The sequence below is a fragment of the Dicentrarchus labrax genome, unplaced genomic scaffold (genome assembly GCF_905237075.1).
Source record: "Dicentrarchus labrax unplaced genomic scaffold, dlabrax2021, whole genome shotgun sequence".
Taxonomy (NCBI): Eukaryota; Metazoa; Chordata; class Actinopteri; family Moronidae; genus Dicentrarchus; species Dicentrarchus labrax.
The window spans coordinates 17,839,014-17,856,809 of record NW_026136722.1 but is presented as its reverse complement, the minus strand read 5'-3'; the positions used below and the strand labels follow the sequence as shown (position 1 = coordinate 17,856,809).

Below are 17,796 nucleotides of genomic sequence, written 5' to 3'. Positions count from 1 at the left end.
TCTGCTAGCATGTTAGCATTTTCTGAGTGGCTTTTTAGCCGCGCTCTCCGGCCTCTGTTTAGCCAGATGGCTTCCTCCGTCAATCCCCACTCACAATCAAGATTAAGATTACACACACGAAACATGCGCTCAAATACGCCACATACACAGTAATTCATGTTCACTTGCTCGCAGATGATATAACAGAAAGTCTGTCACAGTTGCTGAGTTACAACTGAAGCTTAAGTTATTAAAAGGGAGTCATTGATCGCAGAAAATTCAAGGTTGGAGGAGTGGCGCGGATTAAAGTATTTTTACCACAAAGCCACGTATCCACGAGCGCTCAGCTGAAACAGAGAGGTGAGAGGCAGAGGAGGAGAGGATGGACGGAGGGAGGGGGGAGGACAGTGGAGAGACAGATTGAAGAGGATAGAGAGGGGAGAAAGCCCTGCTGTCACCAGGCTTGTTTAGTGTTTCTCAGTCTGTAGCAGCAGTCGATACCTTCCACCTTCCCTTCCTCTGAGGCCTCCGAGGCGCTTGTTCTTCGAGGCCTTGGGGCCGCCCAGCATGAGGCAGGCACCATGGGCTTTCTGGAAAACTACCAGGAGATCGATCCCGTCACTTTGAACCTTTGCATCCTCATTGCCAGCTACGTTATCTTGCTCCTGGTCTTCCTGATATCGTGTATCATGTACGACTGCCGGGGCAAAGATCCTACCAAGGAGTACGCCCCGGACCCGCAGCCGACTCAGTCTCCCATCAGGCTGGTGGTGATGCAGACCTCTCCAGCCCCAGTGGGACGGTGGGACACGTCCAACATGATCACCACCTACCACGAGCCAACGCACTCGGACTTCAGGGAGAAGAAGAGCACGATGGTCTGAGTCAGACTCGGCGGACTCACCTTTGTACATACCTGACTCTTTTTTTTTTGTACGTACGTTCTTTTTACAACTCCTTGGTTTTTTTGGGGGGGGACAATGTTAGGATTCGACCTGCACCGGACCAGACTTGCACGGTAAGAGAGAGTGACATGTGTTGATGTCTTTAAGTGCTGTGTGTATGCACGTGAAATCCCTCTTTATCTCAAGGATCTCAAGCCAAAGCCTGCAGTCTGCTGTGGAGAGGAAATGTCAGAACTGATAAAGCACAAGGAATAAAGAGGGCATTTTCTGTTGTGTAGTGTTGAGAGACAGGAGTGGGAGAGAGGTTTAATATTATAATTGGGAAAAGACACACAGAAAAGTGTAGTAGAATAAAGAGAAGAATAGAAACTCTTTTTCTAAATGAGGCATTGAAAGACAAACAAGACAAACCTTTAGGCGAAAGAAACACTTGTCGCACCTTGACATCTTTGGACTTTGTTCCCTTTCTCCAACATGTAGATAAAACTATTATCTCTACTTGCACTACAATATCAAAGCTGCATTGCTCTTGATTGGCTGCCATTCAGGGATTAGTAGTCTGAACAGACAGTAACCTCTTACATAACTGGAGGAAGTGTGATGTACATTAGTTTGACTCACAAGGACTAGCTGTGGGTACAAGCCTGCCTGCAGGGATGGTGTATTTTTGTATTTTTGCCAACCCAGAAGTTAGCAGCGGTTGCTTGACTTCAGCGTCACTGCCACTAAACTTTAAGAGTTCGCCATGCTGACATTTTACCTCCATAGTCTCATTTAGCCACTTGTTAGCGACTGCCCTTTTTCAAGACGCGTAAGAATAAAAAATCCAGAGTGGGGTATTTACTGACATATTTTATGTCGTAGAACAAAACATGAGGTCTTATTTTAGGCATCATTCGTGCAGCAAAACTGAGTATTTCAGTTGGGAACTCCTCTATCTGTGCGTTACCGATTTCAAAATCCTCTTCGAAATAACAACAAGCTAACTTACACAGTGAAAATTACAATTTTATTCCAATTTACCGATCTGTTTCACTTCACACGAGCTTCTGTGATATTGGTTAAATAACGTTCTGCTAGAGCTACATACAGCTGATCTGAATCATCCAGTGAGCTCGTCCAGAGCTAAAGTAGAGGCCAGCTTCCCCTGTAGGCCACAGATGATCAAACTATGTTTGTGTTTTTTATCCGTAAAAGTCATATCACGTAGTCGACATACGTCTTTTACTGTTTCCTTTTGCAGGGACAGTTTAATGCCAGAGCTCACCCAGGTATTCAGACTATACACACTTATTTTTCAGTTGCCGTTGGGTATATCTACTTCTAAATCCCCTCTGATGCACATCATTCTCACTAAATGAAGTTTGGGGCATAAGTTAAGAGGATACCCACTTCTTCAGACGCCACTACACCATTGCTAATCTCCCAATGTAAAAAATGGTTCACCAAAACAAGTCGATGCACTGTGGGCTTAGCATCGCCTAGATAATTGATTGATTTAAAGAAATACAAACCAGCCAGAGCATTTTAACCCCTATACTAGAATGATAAAGACGGTTCTCCAGCGCTGGTGCAGTGCTAAAACAAAGTGTTAGCGATAGGTCTGGCTATGTGAGACGAGATGTGCGTGGATGTGGTTGCCAAAGCGGCAGACAGCCGGGTGAAAGCTCCCTGATCAAGGTCCTGACCTACACATCTAGATTCTTATTTTGAGACCGTGTGTCTTTAATCACCCCACCCTCACAACAGAAGGTTGTTAACCCTTTCAGCGCTCCACTTACCTGCCACTATACGAGCATAGCTACGACTTGCTGTTCATCTTAAACATTTCCACACCGACGATGAACAGATAAAGAAAATGCTCGAGCACTTTTCCTTTGCCTCTCGTATTTCTCAAGTGCAGATATGCTGTATCAAATCTGTCGAAACATGCAAACAAAGTCTTGTGTAAAAAAGAATGAAGCACATGATAGCTGTGTTTAACTAGTAAACAGAGTACAGTTGACATAAAGCTGCAGTGTAGTCGGTCTATACGCCCGTTTCCTCACTTCAGGATGAATAAATGGACCGTTATGATAGATTTCTCCTCTAATGCACTCAACATTTATTCCTTCACCCTCTACCCTTAACTTCAATTATATTTAGCATCTGCTTTCATGCTCCTCCTGGTCGTGTCCAAACAGTTTTACAGGTCACTCATTGTAAAGGATCTTGCGTGCAGCGTCATGCTGTAATCTGTGGCGAGTCAGACTGATTAGCTGTGCTATCAGAGTCAGGGGGTCTCACGTCAAGGCGGGGGCTTTTGAGCAGATTTACTGAGTTATCTGGATAACTGTGCTGAGAGAAACCACAAAGAATATCCAATCTGAAACGTGGAACAAAAGAAAAATGTTGCCGGGTTTTACTCAACGGGGTCTTGGAGATAAGTCAGTTTTAGTCAAACAAACATTTCCTGGAATTTAGACTCAACCAATATAGCCCAAGCTATGTTATTGACCTACGTTAGCTGCATTAGCCTAGCCTGCCATCACAATACAAACTGTCCTGACATGTTGGAATTGACATGAATTACCAGTTTCTAATTTCTTAATGTCATTTACGTCAACATCTAAGTTGTAAGCGCCTGAAAACCAGACAAACATGGACGACTCGTGTTGTTATTCAAGATAATTACACACTCATTTAATCAATTTAGTATTATTTTGTCTAAGTTAAGTACTTTTAACCCAACAATTATATAATTTTCTTGATTTTTCTGATAATGTGAGCGCCTGTGAGTGTTAAACACTTATATGGAGTTAGCGGATGTTAGCAGATTGTAGTTTGTCTTTGAATTCACGTTTGCTTGTGAAATTCTGCTAAAACTGTCTTTGACTCCTGTTTTAGCCTCTAAAAACTCATCTGATTAAGATAAATAATACCACAATATATCTGATATGAGATGTAAGGTTATGGAGAGGCTATACAGGCCACCGAATCATTTGTCTCTTGGTTAATTGAGAAACTGTGTCCTGATTATTCAACCGCTCTCAGTTTGCGCTGCCAACGCTCAACACAAATAGATCTCATAGCTCTGAGAACTCTCACAGTAAACATGGACAGAAATCTGGATGAAGCTCAATGTAATCCTGCTACTTCTGAGAAATGTGCAGTGAATGCAGTAAACGCACTCCTCGGAAAGTTTGAAACGATAAGCCAGAAAAGATGGTGGACACATTGTGCAAGTACAGATGATATCTTATCCATTTTACAACAACAAAAAAGAGAAGTAAGAATTTAAGTCCAAGAAAAGTCCAAGCTTTGCCTCATAATTTCACCAATAACTGTAGTGTAAAAGTCAAATATCAAACAATGTGCCTCAGGTATTAAATATGTTCATAAAAACTAAATATGAGCAAAATAAACTGATAAATCTAATAACAAATGTTATAGACCTAGGAATTTGGCCTGTTGAATGTCGTCTACCTCTGATATGATGAAAGAAAGAGTTTGATTATAAACATAAAAACAACCTGAAATCGATTCTACTGTATCACTGTGATCCTGCAAGCATTAATGTATTTTATTGGTGTTATTAGTACGATGATCATTATCATCATTTCTGTCATTATCATGCAAGATTATAAGGGTATAAATGTTGCACACAAATGTTGAACACAATAACTGCAGAAAGTTGTGTTAACTGGCAATTTGGATGAATTCTTTCTGATATTTTAACAATCATATTCTGTGTTTTCTTCTCCCTGATACCTGGCTGTTGTTCTAATGCAGTGAGTGAAGGCTCTGTGAATATAGCTTGTGTCCAGGTTTTGTTTAAGTTTAAATTATTATTTAAAAAAACAACAATTTAATTTGCTTTTCTTCACATAAATTAAAGAAACTCTGAGGTATCAGCCTAATGTGTAGTATACTGAAGGCCTCATGATTCCCCATGGAGCTTTGACGAACCCCAGGATGGAAACCACTGCTATAGAGAGATACTCAGATACAGCAAAAACACAGCACCAGTAAAGCTCCTGACCCAAATATAATGTATGGATTTTGTTGGTGGTGGTCAATAATAATAAAAAGCTGGGATTTTTAAATGGCGTATGAACATAAAATGCCTAATTGATCGATCTTTTAATCGTGTTTTTGCAGTTCAGTCTGAATAAACAGATTTTGTTGATTGATTTTTTAAAAAAACTCAAGTTTTCCTAATTTGCGTATCACCTTCTGTTTAAGCCAAGTACTGATTTCCGTCTCCCATACACTTTTTACAGTTATTCTTTACTTCTATATCGTAGATTTCCTCTGTAATTATTTCCGTACCTTCCCAACTGCAGGTAATGTATAGGCAATGCAGGCTAGAATGAGTAAACCAATTACAAAGCTGTTTAACCCCGGGTCACGTGTGAACATAAAGCCTCTTTTATTCCCAGGGCACTCCCCACCTATAGGCTATAGTTTTTAGAAACTCCACTCTTGTCGTAAAGTTTGTCGCCTGCATTTCACAATACAATACATTTAATCTTCAACCCCTCAGTAGGTCTATAATTGTCTATAATTTCATGAGTGTGAAACCTGCAAAACCAGTTGGAGATTTTATACTAAAACCTGCACATTTGCTTCAGTCCTACAGTCAACAAGTGTCTCCCTACAGTGTTTTTATCTGTGGAGGATTCTCATCCATTTTCAGTTTGTGTTCTTGGAAATTATAGGATATCTGGGATTTGAGGGGTAAAGTTGAGGACACAGAAACTAGGTCAGCATGTGCCTGATTCTCATTGAGTTTACAGTACATAGGCATGGCCGACCTCTGACCCCTGACTTATCAGGCTGATGAGATAATATTTGTTTGTCAGTGCTGAAATTACCACCCCAACCACAGCCTGCCTGCCCTGCTGCTGTCTGCCAAGACATACAGAAGTATCCGCTGCCGTACAACACCAGACTTATCAGCAGCTTCTTCTAAATTATCCCCATTTGTACTGAATGTAACTGTAATCTGATTACCTCTCTTTTCTTCTGTATCTGTAATGTAACACATGAGAACAGAATACAAAAACACTCTGTCCAGAAGAAATGTGGTATAAATCACAGGCTGGTCTGGTTGTTATATGTTCTGAATCTGCTTTTCCAAATTTCCTTTCGCAGTTTACTTCAGACTGTCACGAAAGCAGATTTAGACATCCGATCCTTCAATTTATTACACATTATTCCACAGTCACTTCCTCCTGCTTCTCCTTTGTCAGTGTGGAATTATCATCAGGCTTTACACAGCCAGTGACTGCTGGGGTTTTGGCAGCAGGGAGGACAAACCAGCTGCACAGACTCAAGCAGAGGCAGAGCAAGTTGAATTAAAGGCACATGAACAGGTTTAAAGCAAAGGCAAGCATGCAAGTCACACAACAGGAAAGCTGGTGGACTGGGATATTTATGTGTGGACGCTTGATGAGAGGAACGTGGGACACATGTGCAGGGAGGAGCAGCAGACTGGTGGACAGGTGGATCGGGAAAGCCCCTTGATGAACAAAGCTGGACAGATGGAAGAGTAGGAAAGATGTGTTCTTTGGACAGTCGTATGGTTACAGAGTCCCACAGCCACACAGGTGTTTTCACTTATTTTGCCTAATTAAGACTCGGTGTGATTGACAGGTCCCTGAGGGGCCTTTTAGCTTTGATGCACTTGTGAAGGAAAGTTCCTATTGGTTCATGGAGTTCGGTGATCTCCCAGTGGTCCCTGCATACCTGACCACAGTGTGAGCAGAGGGTTAACTATACTGAATATGTTTCTATTTCTAAAAACACACTTTCTTTACCTCACAAAATAAATAAATCAATTAATCAAACACTTATCTTATATTTAGTCCTGATATGTACAGAAAAGAGTGGATTGTGACAGTTTGTCAGAGTCAACCAAGTGAAAGCATGTCTAAAACCCTGCACTGAATGCCATGCACACCCACACAGGTGTTTTCAGTTATTCTGGATGATTAGACCTATGTTCAGGTTGACGTTGGCAGAGAATTACATGGAAGCACGTGTACTAATAAAAGGCACAAATAAACCAACGAAACATCCCCACATTCAGCTCTGAAAAGAGTCCAGTGACCCTGAGCAATGCTTCAGTTTCAGCAGTGTTATACTGTACCAAGCAGGGTGATGGCACACTGCAAGAATAACAACTCCAACATTTCCAAACAGTGTTTCTGTGTCTGATGTGAATCTGTAAGTCAGGTTGAACTCTGACCTGCAAGTTTATGCAACGATATTATGCTGAAAACAAGAAACACATGCTTGATCTTGTCCCTCATACGGGCTTCAACGGAAGGGAGGCAAATATTTGAACAATGCAGTGCAATGTGACCACACCAACAGAATTTGTCGTGCCCTAACAAGCTCGACAAAACTGGCAGGACAGAAGTGATAGAGATGCCAGGTAAAGGGGAACTCCACTGATCTAAGATGTTTTTCTGTAGACCGAATCTACCGAAGCCACGCTTCGTTTTAGGGATTTACCAGCACTGGACAAAGGTCTGGTATCATTCTGGTATCGGGGGGAAAAACACTCTGACTTGTTTGTATTTCTCTAAACCAATCAATTGCTGAACATTTGCACATGGGGAGGCGAGACGTGGCATTAAAGGGTAATTTTTTGCAAAAGAAAAGGTAACCGCTGCTATGTTCGTACCTTTAAAAGCAGGCTAAGCTTGGGGTACCTTGCTATTTTCAGTGTGTAGGTTGGCTCGGAGCTGGTTGTTGTTGCACGTAGTGATGGGGACGGTGAAGGAGGAGAATGCCGCTTGAAACACACGGCCAATGGCAAGCTTATACCAACAGTCTTCATCCATGAAGTCAGACTACTACGGGATCAGGTTACTTGTCAAATATTTGCTTAAATTGTTAAATTGTTGGATCCACTCAATTTAAACGATTTAAGGCGATCAGTTTCCTCAAACAATTTGAGTTGAGCTAACTCATCCGGTTTTGGGTAATCCACTCTAACCCCAAACCTAGATAATGTACCTGGACCTCAACCAAACAAACCCAGATCCTCCACAATATTTCCTATGAGTGACAGGGACAGGTGTGAACTGATACAGCTGCTTGCACAATGTGAGAGTGCAGGTCAAACACCAGAGGAACTCCATCTGCAAACGGAGGAGGAGATCAGTGCGACTCAGACACAGACACAGAGGATTGTTTACGGCCAGGAGACAAAGATATCCTGACCCGCTGTGACGTGCTGCCAACCTGCAGCTTTCAGGTCGGTGTCACATTAGAGGTGTTAGCAAAGCGGCGCAGGGAAAAAAGCCGCCTGAAGCCAGAAACAAGAGGACACTGTCCCCTGACATATGGCCTCTGGCATTCTCCCGTTGTCTGTGCTAATGTCCTGTTTTAAAAACCCCAATGCAGACAATGAGCCCTCTCTCTTTGTCTGGATCATTCTCTGCTCTCACTGGTACAGCAAACTGCTACGTGTACCACAAAAGGCCCAGATACCTTTTTATTTAATGGGCTAGTTCACCATTCTTCTCTGGATTATGAGACCTGTCTTTGTATTTGTTACTAAGAGAAGAAAACCTTTTAGGAGGAAGGACGCTCAGTTCCGCTGGTCTCCTTCTTGTTGTGTGCAGCAGCACGAACTTCATTAAGCCCGAGGATTGCACTTTGGTCTTACATAAAGGCTCTGTTATATCTTAGAGTCACTGATCAAGTTACAGTGCTATTATATAACAGAGCTTTTACAGCGTGTCACCGTGTCTGTCTGTGTCACTTTGTCTGCTGCAACATCAGACTCACTGTTTGTTTGTTTTTTTGCCGTAACTCCTGATTTACCACCAGATTTATACATTTCCTCGTCCCGCTGGAGGAAGGTGTTGGGCGTCTGTCTGCAGCAAAATCTGTCAAATGGTTGAATTAAAAGATAAATTATTAAAGAGTTAAAGCAGTTCAAGTTCATGGCGAGTGTAAAGCTGTTTTACGTAACACACATAACACACAAGATTACATTACAAGAACATGTTTAACAGAACGTGCTAGATGATAGTGTGTGCCAGCGGTGGGGTGTAACCACGAGTACACTCTTTTCTTTCCACGCCTCTTTCCACTACCACAGGGAAATATTGTAGTACTTCACTAGTTTAACAATATATGGAGAGGTTATAAAATATGATGTTTTTGTTCTAAATTGAAACCCAAATGAAATATTTCCATCAGTTCATGGTTGCAGCTTCTCACATGTGAGGATTTGCTGCTTTTCCTTTGAATCATTTTTAATATTTCTAATGTATTTTTTAATATTTTTAAGGTTTGAGGTGTCACTTTGGGTTCTGGGTAATTGTGACAGCTTTTCTCACTTTTTTCTGAATTTTTACTAAACCAGATAATCAATCGATGATTCAAAAACAAAACAAAAGAAGCAGATTAATCCATAATGATTCATTCATTCATTCATAACAGCAACTTTAACAGGTTGTGAGGAGTCCCTGCAGGTTTTCCTCCTCATTTATAAAACCCCAATGGATCGAAATGTTTAATAATCAACTCTGCAGTTTCAAATGTTAAATAATTCATTAAAAGGGATTTCTGAATAATTGTTAATTATATATGTTTATAACTTGTTTATTGTGGTGCTGGATTGTGGTTTTATGAAATCTGGAAAATAAATTTTAATCTCAGTGAGGCGGCCTGATTAAATAAAGATTAATAAATTATAAACCATCAATTTTCCGGTTATAAATGTTAAATAACAATCTATAAACTCTGCAGCTGTAAGAAAATGTCATGATGGAGGAGAACTTTTAATGTAAAAGTCTTAAAAATAGCTTATATTCATATTATATATCCATAAAAATGACATATTAATCATAATTAAACCCATTAGTTACAGTTTACAAACCCCTTTTATAAAGAGTGCTTTTAAATAAGGATACCAAAACATGAAAAGGCAGTTTCATTTTCCTTTTGTACACATGACATAACATTTAAAGGGCGTGATGAGGTGACAGCACAACAAACAAATCACTTCCTACAACACACAGGAAAGAAAATGATTAATAAAAGAGTTAAGTTCTTCCCAGCATTTCTATATTAATTAATTAATTAATTTATTCATTTATTTAGCCAACATGTTATTTATCCATTACTCATAAACTCCCTAACATCCTCAATCTTTCGTTATCTTGCATATAAAGATTGCGGATGACGCTCAAGCACAGGGCCACGCCCACCCAGCGATCCGATTGGCCAACGTTGCCGGTCGTCTCGCTGCTCATTGGCTCGCACCGCCGTCACTCAACATCTCCCCACTGCTTCGGGCGGTGTGGCTCATATAAAAGTGATATTTAACGTTGAGCTGCGGGAAGCAGCCTGTCACTGACCGGCGGAGCGGCGAGCCTGCGGCGGGTCTTCTTCTCGGTTTGTCCCGGGCTGCCGGCTGGTGCTCATGGATGTTTCTAGCTAAAAGGCGAGGCAGTGAGCCAGTATTTGCTCCAGGATGGTATTAAGAAAAAGACTAAAATGGTGCCTTTGTAGCGGGAGGATGAATGCTGCCGGTGCCTTGTAGCTATAGTGAAAGTTAGCATCCCGTTAGCTAATGCTAGGCCTTCCGTTTCCTTCGGTTTATTGTTTTATTCTTTTGTAAAGCGGGTTTTTGTTTTTTTTTAAGCTGATATTTTTCTTTGCTCCCTGCGAATAAAGCTCTGATATGAAGAGGGTAAACAGCTTTCAGAGGTGGGTGGAAAATACTACAATCTTCACTGTCAAAATAACTTTTAAAAATAACGTTTAATGTTGTTTTTATTTTGTCAGTGTCCGATAATTGGAGCAAGATAACGTTGCCTTATTCTCCATGTTCCGTTAACACAAACACAGGTTGGGTCACATATAAAGGCTTTGTGTTGTTATATGAACAAAGGGATTTCTAATTAATGCAACTGTGGCACAAAAAATGATAAATATAATTTAATAACCGAGGAGCAGTGTTGGACTCATTACTGGTAATAATATTACTTCCCCCAGTAACTAGCAGTGTAATTAATTACTAATAAATGGAGTTAATACGACAGAAAGATGAGTAGTTACAGTATTAACTAACTTAAAATCTAACACTTTAATCACATCCTTTGATTCATATTTTGTAATTGGAAATATTCACATTATTTTGATTTAAAACAAACAAAACTGGATTTTATTCCTCATTAGTCTGAAATTTGGGGACACAATTAGCAGAAATGTAATCTAGTAGTGTAACTAATTACTGTTTGCAAGGAGTAAACAGTAAAGTAATGATGTATTAAGAGTAATGAGTAATATATTAAATCTTTTGAGTGACTGGCCCAACACTGTCTGACTGAAAATGAACTATTTTGATATTAATATTAATAATTAAAATATAAAACAACCTCAGATACACAGGGACGTATTTATCTTTGTATGTTTTTGGTCAGACGCTCATCAAACCACAGAATTAAATGATAATGAAAGTCATTATTTCAGTGTTAACCAGTATAAGTACATGAATCTACTTATTGTCTGTGTGTGTGTGAGTAGTAAACTTAAACATAGTTCTAAATATATTATTAATACTACGTTAGAAAATGTAGTATTTTGTCAAATTAAAGTCCCACTCATACACACACACACACAACAATACACTGCCATTGTGTATAGTGTGTTTAGTTTCTCCTGTCGGTTAATATTATACTTTATTATTTCAGTTGTTTTACTTCTTATCCACCTTATTGAGTGTGCTTATGTTGGGGTTTCGTCACTAATGCGACTTGGTAACATACTTTTGCATATTCCATCCTTTTATTTAAAAACTATTTTAAAACATAAATATATCTAACATATCTTTTATTGTACATTTTTATTTTATATTTATGGATCTTGACTTGCACGGTTTATTTTTTTATTTTCTCTTACTGTGTTCACAGTGACTAGGGCTGCACATCTATTTGAAATATTATGGTATGGCCAAGTGTCTGTAGAATAATGGCAGTATGCTTTCTTTACCTCGCTGTGCAGCCCTGACGCGTGACCGATTCCTACCTGATCATTTTCACCTGTTGTCTCTTGATAAGGACAGAATCAGAACGATGGTTGTGTTGGTGAGAAGCTGTACGTTGCTGGAGCAGCCTTCCATAGTTGCTCACGTGTGTGTGTGTGTGTGTGTGTGTGTGTGTGTGTGTGTGTGTGTGTGTGTGCACGCGCTCCAGGTTCATGAACCGACGGGCCTCTGCTAACTGCCGCTACCAGCCCACCTGCTACGAGCATGCTGCAAACTGCTACACTCATGCGGTGAGCGGCGTGAATTCACTTTTTAACGCGAGCGACAGAATCTGAAAACGTGTTGTTTTAACGGCTCTGTGATTGCCCCCCCCCCAACAGCTCCTCATCGTGCCGGCCGTCGTGGGCATGACGCTGCTGCACCGACTGTCGGACAACGGCTGGGAGAGGATCACCGCCTGGGTGTACGGCATGGGCCTGTGTGCCCTCTTCCTGGTCTCCACTGTGTTCCATATCATCACCTGGAAGAAGAGCCACATGAGGTGAGGAGGAGGAGGAGGAGGAGGAGGAGCGATCGGCTGGCACAGGACCAAGACTGACATGTACCAGCAACAGCTGCCATTAAAAAACCCTCATACACATGACCTACTTGCGTTCGATGGATTCGAAGTGTTAACGTCAGAATTTGTTGCCACGTTTTTTGGGCTTTTTGTGGAGCAGAAACACTGAGAATGTGGATTTGTTTGAGATAAAAACGAGGCTGTTTCCTGCAGTAGCTGAGTGTCTGTTAGAGGAACTGTCATTATCTTACTGATGGCTGGGTTTTTACATTAGTGCTTGAAACATGACCGTAGCCTAAGTAACCCACAGTGTTCTTACCACAAGCAGACATACAGAAATAAAATCAAATATAGTCCAACATTGGCAGATGCTTTATTGAATTTTGATAAGAGAGTAATTAAATGAGATAATGAATCAGCTTTTTGTGTTTTATACTTGGTGAGCAGTAGTAATATCTGATTTCCAGCCGTACAGACACACCTGTGCTTCTCTGACTGTGACCACTCAAACATGCCTGTTTTTTAGAGTTTTAAATACAAAGGACACATTTACCAGAGCTCCCAGTCAAAGGAAACCTTTCATAAACTGGATTAATGACACAAGAAGGTCTGAGTTTAGGCCGCAAACATATTTAAATTCACGAGCTTTGTACTGTGATGTTTTGTTGCTGAATCGTTCCCCAGAAGCATCGACTGGAAGCACCTTCACTAACACCACTCTAGGTGATCTCTGCAGTAGCTTCAGCACATTATGAATTATAGCTAACTCTATATAGATATATATACATAATAAAAATATATATCTATATAGATTTATATAGATATATATAGAGATATATATAGTCATTGCAGAACTTCAGTGGAAACATGATATCACTTCCTGTGAAGCAGATGGTTTTTACCTGTAAGAACATGTAAATAATGTTTCTGGTTTGCACAAGTAATAAATAGAAGAGAACCAACCTGTGTGTGTGTGTGTGTGTGTGTGTGTGTGTGTGTGTGTGTGTGTGTGTGTGTGTGTGTGTTTCAGGTCTATGGAGCAGTGTTTCCACATGTGTGACAGAGTGGTCATCTACTTCTTCATCGCTGCCTCCTACACACCTTGGTGAGTGTCAGACCGAGGAGTGTGTACACTCAGAGCGGCTGGGGGAGATGAGTGGAGGCCTAACATCGATGCATATGCTGACCCCCCCATTGTCTCCCCCTTCAGGTTGAACCTGCGAGAGTTGGGCCCTCTAGCAGCACACATGCGCTGGTTTGTGTGGCTCATGGCTGCCGCTGGAACCATATACGTCTTCAACTACCATGAAAAGTGAGTTCCTTTAACAGCTGTGTGTGTGTGTGTCTCTGTGTGTGTGTGTGTGTGTGTGTGTGTGTGTGTTCTATACTTTAAAATGGGATTGTACAGAAAGTCTGTGACCTTGGAACTGTGCAGCAGCCTCCCTCCCACCCAGTCAGAACCAGAACATCTGGATACAGACGCTGCTGCCATGTTTCACCACTCAGTCGTGATCCAGCTGTCACTCATGATGTGAAACTCTTTTTATAGCTTCAGATAGAAATTCAAACGGCAGAGACCATGTTTGGGGGAAAGTTATTTAGGTTTATTTAGTTTGTCCCATCTGCTAACATGGAGGCAGCAGGCTTTATGACCTGTACTGCAGTCAGCCACCAGGGGGTTGGGATGTTTTTGGCTTCACTTTTGGAGAGCGGTCATGTTGGTGGAGGGTTTCTGTGAGATTCAGTGTAAAGACACAGGAGAGGTGAACTCTGTCCCGACCCAACAGACACATTGTTAGAACGGGTAATCTCACCGTCTGTCCTTTCCTCTTCGGTTCATCAGAGTCCTAAATCAGCAGTTTGTTCCAGTCAGTTACAGGTGGTCCCACTGTGTCTCCCCCTCTCTCCCTCTCTCTCACTCTCTCCCTCTGTGTCCCACTCACTGTCTCCCTGTCCCTGACAGTTGGATGTGAGACAGATCTGCTCTCATTGTGTGCATCAGTAGACGTTCTGAGGCAGGTTTGGCAGGTTTCTCTCAGTGCTTCGGTTCATTGTCGGTGCTCAGTCACCATAATGGGCTCCTCACAGAGTGTCAACGCCCCGAGTGTTGCCCCATGCGTGATGTTGTCACAACCTGCCAGCGTCCGCGTGAACTGCCAACAAAAGCTGTGACAAAAAAGAGACCTTTCCATTCAGCTGTGATATCTGAGCTCTCAGTGTCTTAATGAATGTGTGTGTGTTTGTCTTCTCAGGTATAAACTTGTTGAGCTGGCCTTCTATCTGACCATGGGTTTCTTCCCTGCATCAGTCGTGACGTCAATGGTAATATTATTATTATTATTGTTAATGGATATATTTACAGTCACATTCAGTTTATTCTGCACGTCCACCCAGCGGTGTGTGTGTGTGTCTGTGTGTGTGTGTGTGTGTGTTTAACTTCCTCTTCTGGTTGAGAGCGTTCACATCGACACGAGCATCAGTTTAACACCACGTCTGTTCATAAATACATTGTGATCACATCAGTGAGCTGCAGCAGTGCTTCCCCTTCATCAACTCCATTTATGTTCCAAAGCTGTTCAGACTGGATGTTATCGGACTGTTAATCATAGAAACGGGGATGTTTTCATACAGTTGGTATGGAGTAGCAATAAAGCTTGGATGTTCCCACCATGTATCCATTACTGATCTATTTCAACAGTTTATCATTAGTTTAAGATAATTCCTTTAATTCGTGATCCACTATAAATTATTTCATCCATTATTTTCTGTTAACTCTTTCACCTCCTCTGCTCCTCTTCACACACTCTTAAAGATACTTTCCTCCCTCAGGCTGTGAGATTGTTAAATTCTTCCTCAACAATTTGTTATTTTTTATGACTCTTTAATGTATTTGTAAGTTGAGCTGCAGTCTCTGAGGTCCAAACACTCCTGGTTGGGAATCACTGATCCGCACTGCCTGCTGCCCTCTGGTGGTTTCAGTGAATACAGCAGCTCATATCCCATTAATGCTACAGAGAACTACAATATGTACACTGCACTCATTTATTTCAGTCATATATCAATATATCAGATATCCAAATGCCCCACTCCCTTTTAATACATATTCTAGTTATTTTAGCTGCTTTTGTACGTTGTTTAACACCACTTTATTTCTCCCACTGAACATGGTTTCAGGTAGAGACAGTAGTGAAGCTCAGTGTCAGTGGATGTTGTATTTAAATGTTCCATAATGTTTCTCCTGTATCTCCTCTCGCTTTCTGCAGAGCAACACCGAGGGCCTTCAGGAGCTGGCCTGCGGTGGACTCCTCTACTGCCTCGGCGTGTTCTTCTTCAAGAGCGACGGCGTCATCCCTTTCGCCCACGCCATCTGGCACGTGTTCGTGGCGCTGGCTGCGGCCGTGCACTACTACGCCATCTGGAAATACCTCTACAAGGCCCCCAGCGCCGACACCCTCCTCCAGTCGTGACCGCTGGACGCCGGTTCTCCACGTTCCGCTCCCCCCAACCTGCGCTCCTGAGCGACGGCGTCCGCACACCGACTCCCTCAACTGCCCAGTGAAGCTGCTGCGGCAGCCCAAAAAGTTTACGACAACAATGACCGTGAATTGTTTACTGTTTTCTAACGCGGAGAACAGATTTTTCTGCCCAACAGAAGCTACTTTCAAAGCTGTTTTGTACAACTTCAGTGAGGGAGGGGCTTTTTACAACGAACCCTGGCACAGTCAGTGTTTGAGAAATTTGATAGCAGTCTTTTGTATCGCTCGAAGTGAAGTCACATTCCACATTGGGGTCATTTGTGTGTCAAACCTGGAGATTTAAACATTTCAGCTGGTGGCGTGAACCCCAGGGACACTGAGCGAGGTGCTAGACATCAGCTGTTAGCAGTAGCAGGGCTGGTACCATCCAAACACCACAATGAGCCGTTGTTTGATACTTTACCTTTGAGAAACATGTAAAAAAAAAAATAAACCAAAGAAGAATAAATTTGATTAAAATGCGGAACAGAGTGATTAAAGTACAGCAGAGCGACCAGTATCTGATGCCAACTTTTGTACCAGAATGTATTGAGGTTCATACCCGGTCCCCCCGGTCAGGAGTTCATTTAAACAAAAGTGTTTGAGGTCAGTCGGGGGGGGGGACCGTCTGATCCAGATCCACTCTTTGTTTTCCAGTGCGTGCTTTTGTTTCTGACCAGTATCCAAACGCAGTCCTCAGTTTTCAGAGAACGCAGCTTTTCTGTGAGTATGGAGCGCCACCTGCTGGGGGGGGGGGCAGGCTGCTCCAGGAAGGCGATGAAGAGCATTCCAGGGAGCTTTGCGGGGGGAAGGGGGCGACACTGGTGAGGAGTGGGTTTTTATTATTGAGCCACATGATGAGAGAAAATCAGTGCAGGCGGTGTGATGAGAGAATGTTTCCACTTTATTAATGTGAAGAGTGCAGCAGAGCGTCTGCACCACCTTTGTACTGTAGTCCACTATTTCCACTGATTCTCTCTCTGGGTTTTTGATTTGCACCACTAGGACGTTCGAGGCGGGGTCGATCGCTGGAGAAACCTCATGTTTTTGTCTCATGCTGTTGGTTTTTGTAAATTTGCTCAGTGGCTCATAAAATTCCCTTTCTGTTGCTTTCCTCTTAGTGACGTTCGGAGCTCAACGAGTGCATATTTCTCTGTTTTTTTGTGTCTGTTGAAACGGTTTCCTTAACCACTCTGTTTTGTAATGTTTGTATATTCTGTCCTTTTTGTTCTGTTGATTACATGATCCTGGCCTTTTGCAGGGAAATAAACTGCTTCCTGTCTGTCCCATTGGCTGTTAACGGTGCTGCATATACATGAATATCACCTTTCTAATGTGACAATAAAAGACGATAATGCCCCACCTCTGAGCCTCCAGATGTGAATCCTTTTTAAATTCAGTTTGCATTGACTGGCTATGTGTGTGTCAGAGCTCTCGGTGGACTGATTCACTTCCTGCAAGGACAACAAACAAACAAACAAACAAACAAGAACCTTCCTCTGAAGGTGACAGGATTTAAAACGGAGCACAAAATACGCCGGCTGCAGCAGGCCACTGATAATAAAAGACGGGTTAATTAAAAAATGTTCCATTACAGCGCCAATATCTCCTCTCACTGGGGAATACAAAGAAATTAAATCTACAACGTAGCAGCTGTATAAAAACGTATCATTTAAGAGTTTGGCGAAGCTCCTTCCTCTCCATTTCTGTTGGAATCCAGAATGAACTGTTCGACACCGGTTCCACTACTGCCAGTGTTTCTATACTGACACCAAGGTAATCGTTATTCTTCTACAGAATTCATGTTTTAAGCCAAACTTACATGAATAGTCTTTCATTGGA

The 17,796-nt window shown here is 41.9% G+C and overlaps 2 protein-coding genes across 3 annotated transcripts; both read left to right on the top strand.

The window, feature by feature from the left end:
- Positions 1-540: 540 nt before the first annotated feature.
- On the top strand, positions 541-17,316 carry mmd (monocyte to macrophage differentiation-associated). 2 transcript variants are annotated; one of them, XM_051388664.1, is made up of 7 exons: positions 541-997; positions 12,089-12,170; positions 12,261-12,421; positions 13,470-13,544; positions 13,650-13,751; positions 14,692-14,761; positions 15,703-17,316. In XM_051388664.1, the coding sequence occupies exons 1-7, from the start codon at positions 960-962 to the stop codon at positions 15,904-15,906; spliced, it is 732 nt and encodes a 243-aa protein (XP_051244624.1). In that variant the 5' UTR covers positions 541-959; the 3' UTR covers positions 15,907-17,316. The 2 variants fall into 2 exon arrangements, with proteins under 2 accessions (XP_051244624.1, XP_051244625.1); XM_051388665.1 differs by lacking the exon at positions 541-997 and adding an exon at positions 10,221-10,601.
- On the top strand, positions 561-863 carry LOC127356696 (small integral membrane protein 36-like). The gene has a single exon (XM_051388691.1). The coding sequence runs from the start codon at positions 561-563 to the stop codon at positions 861-863; it is 303 nt and encodes a 100-aa protein (XP_051244651.1).
- Positions 17,317-17,796: the final 480 nt, after the last annotated feature.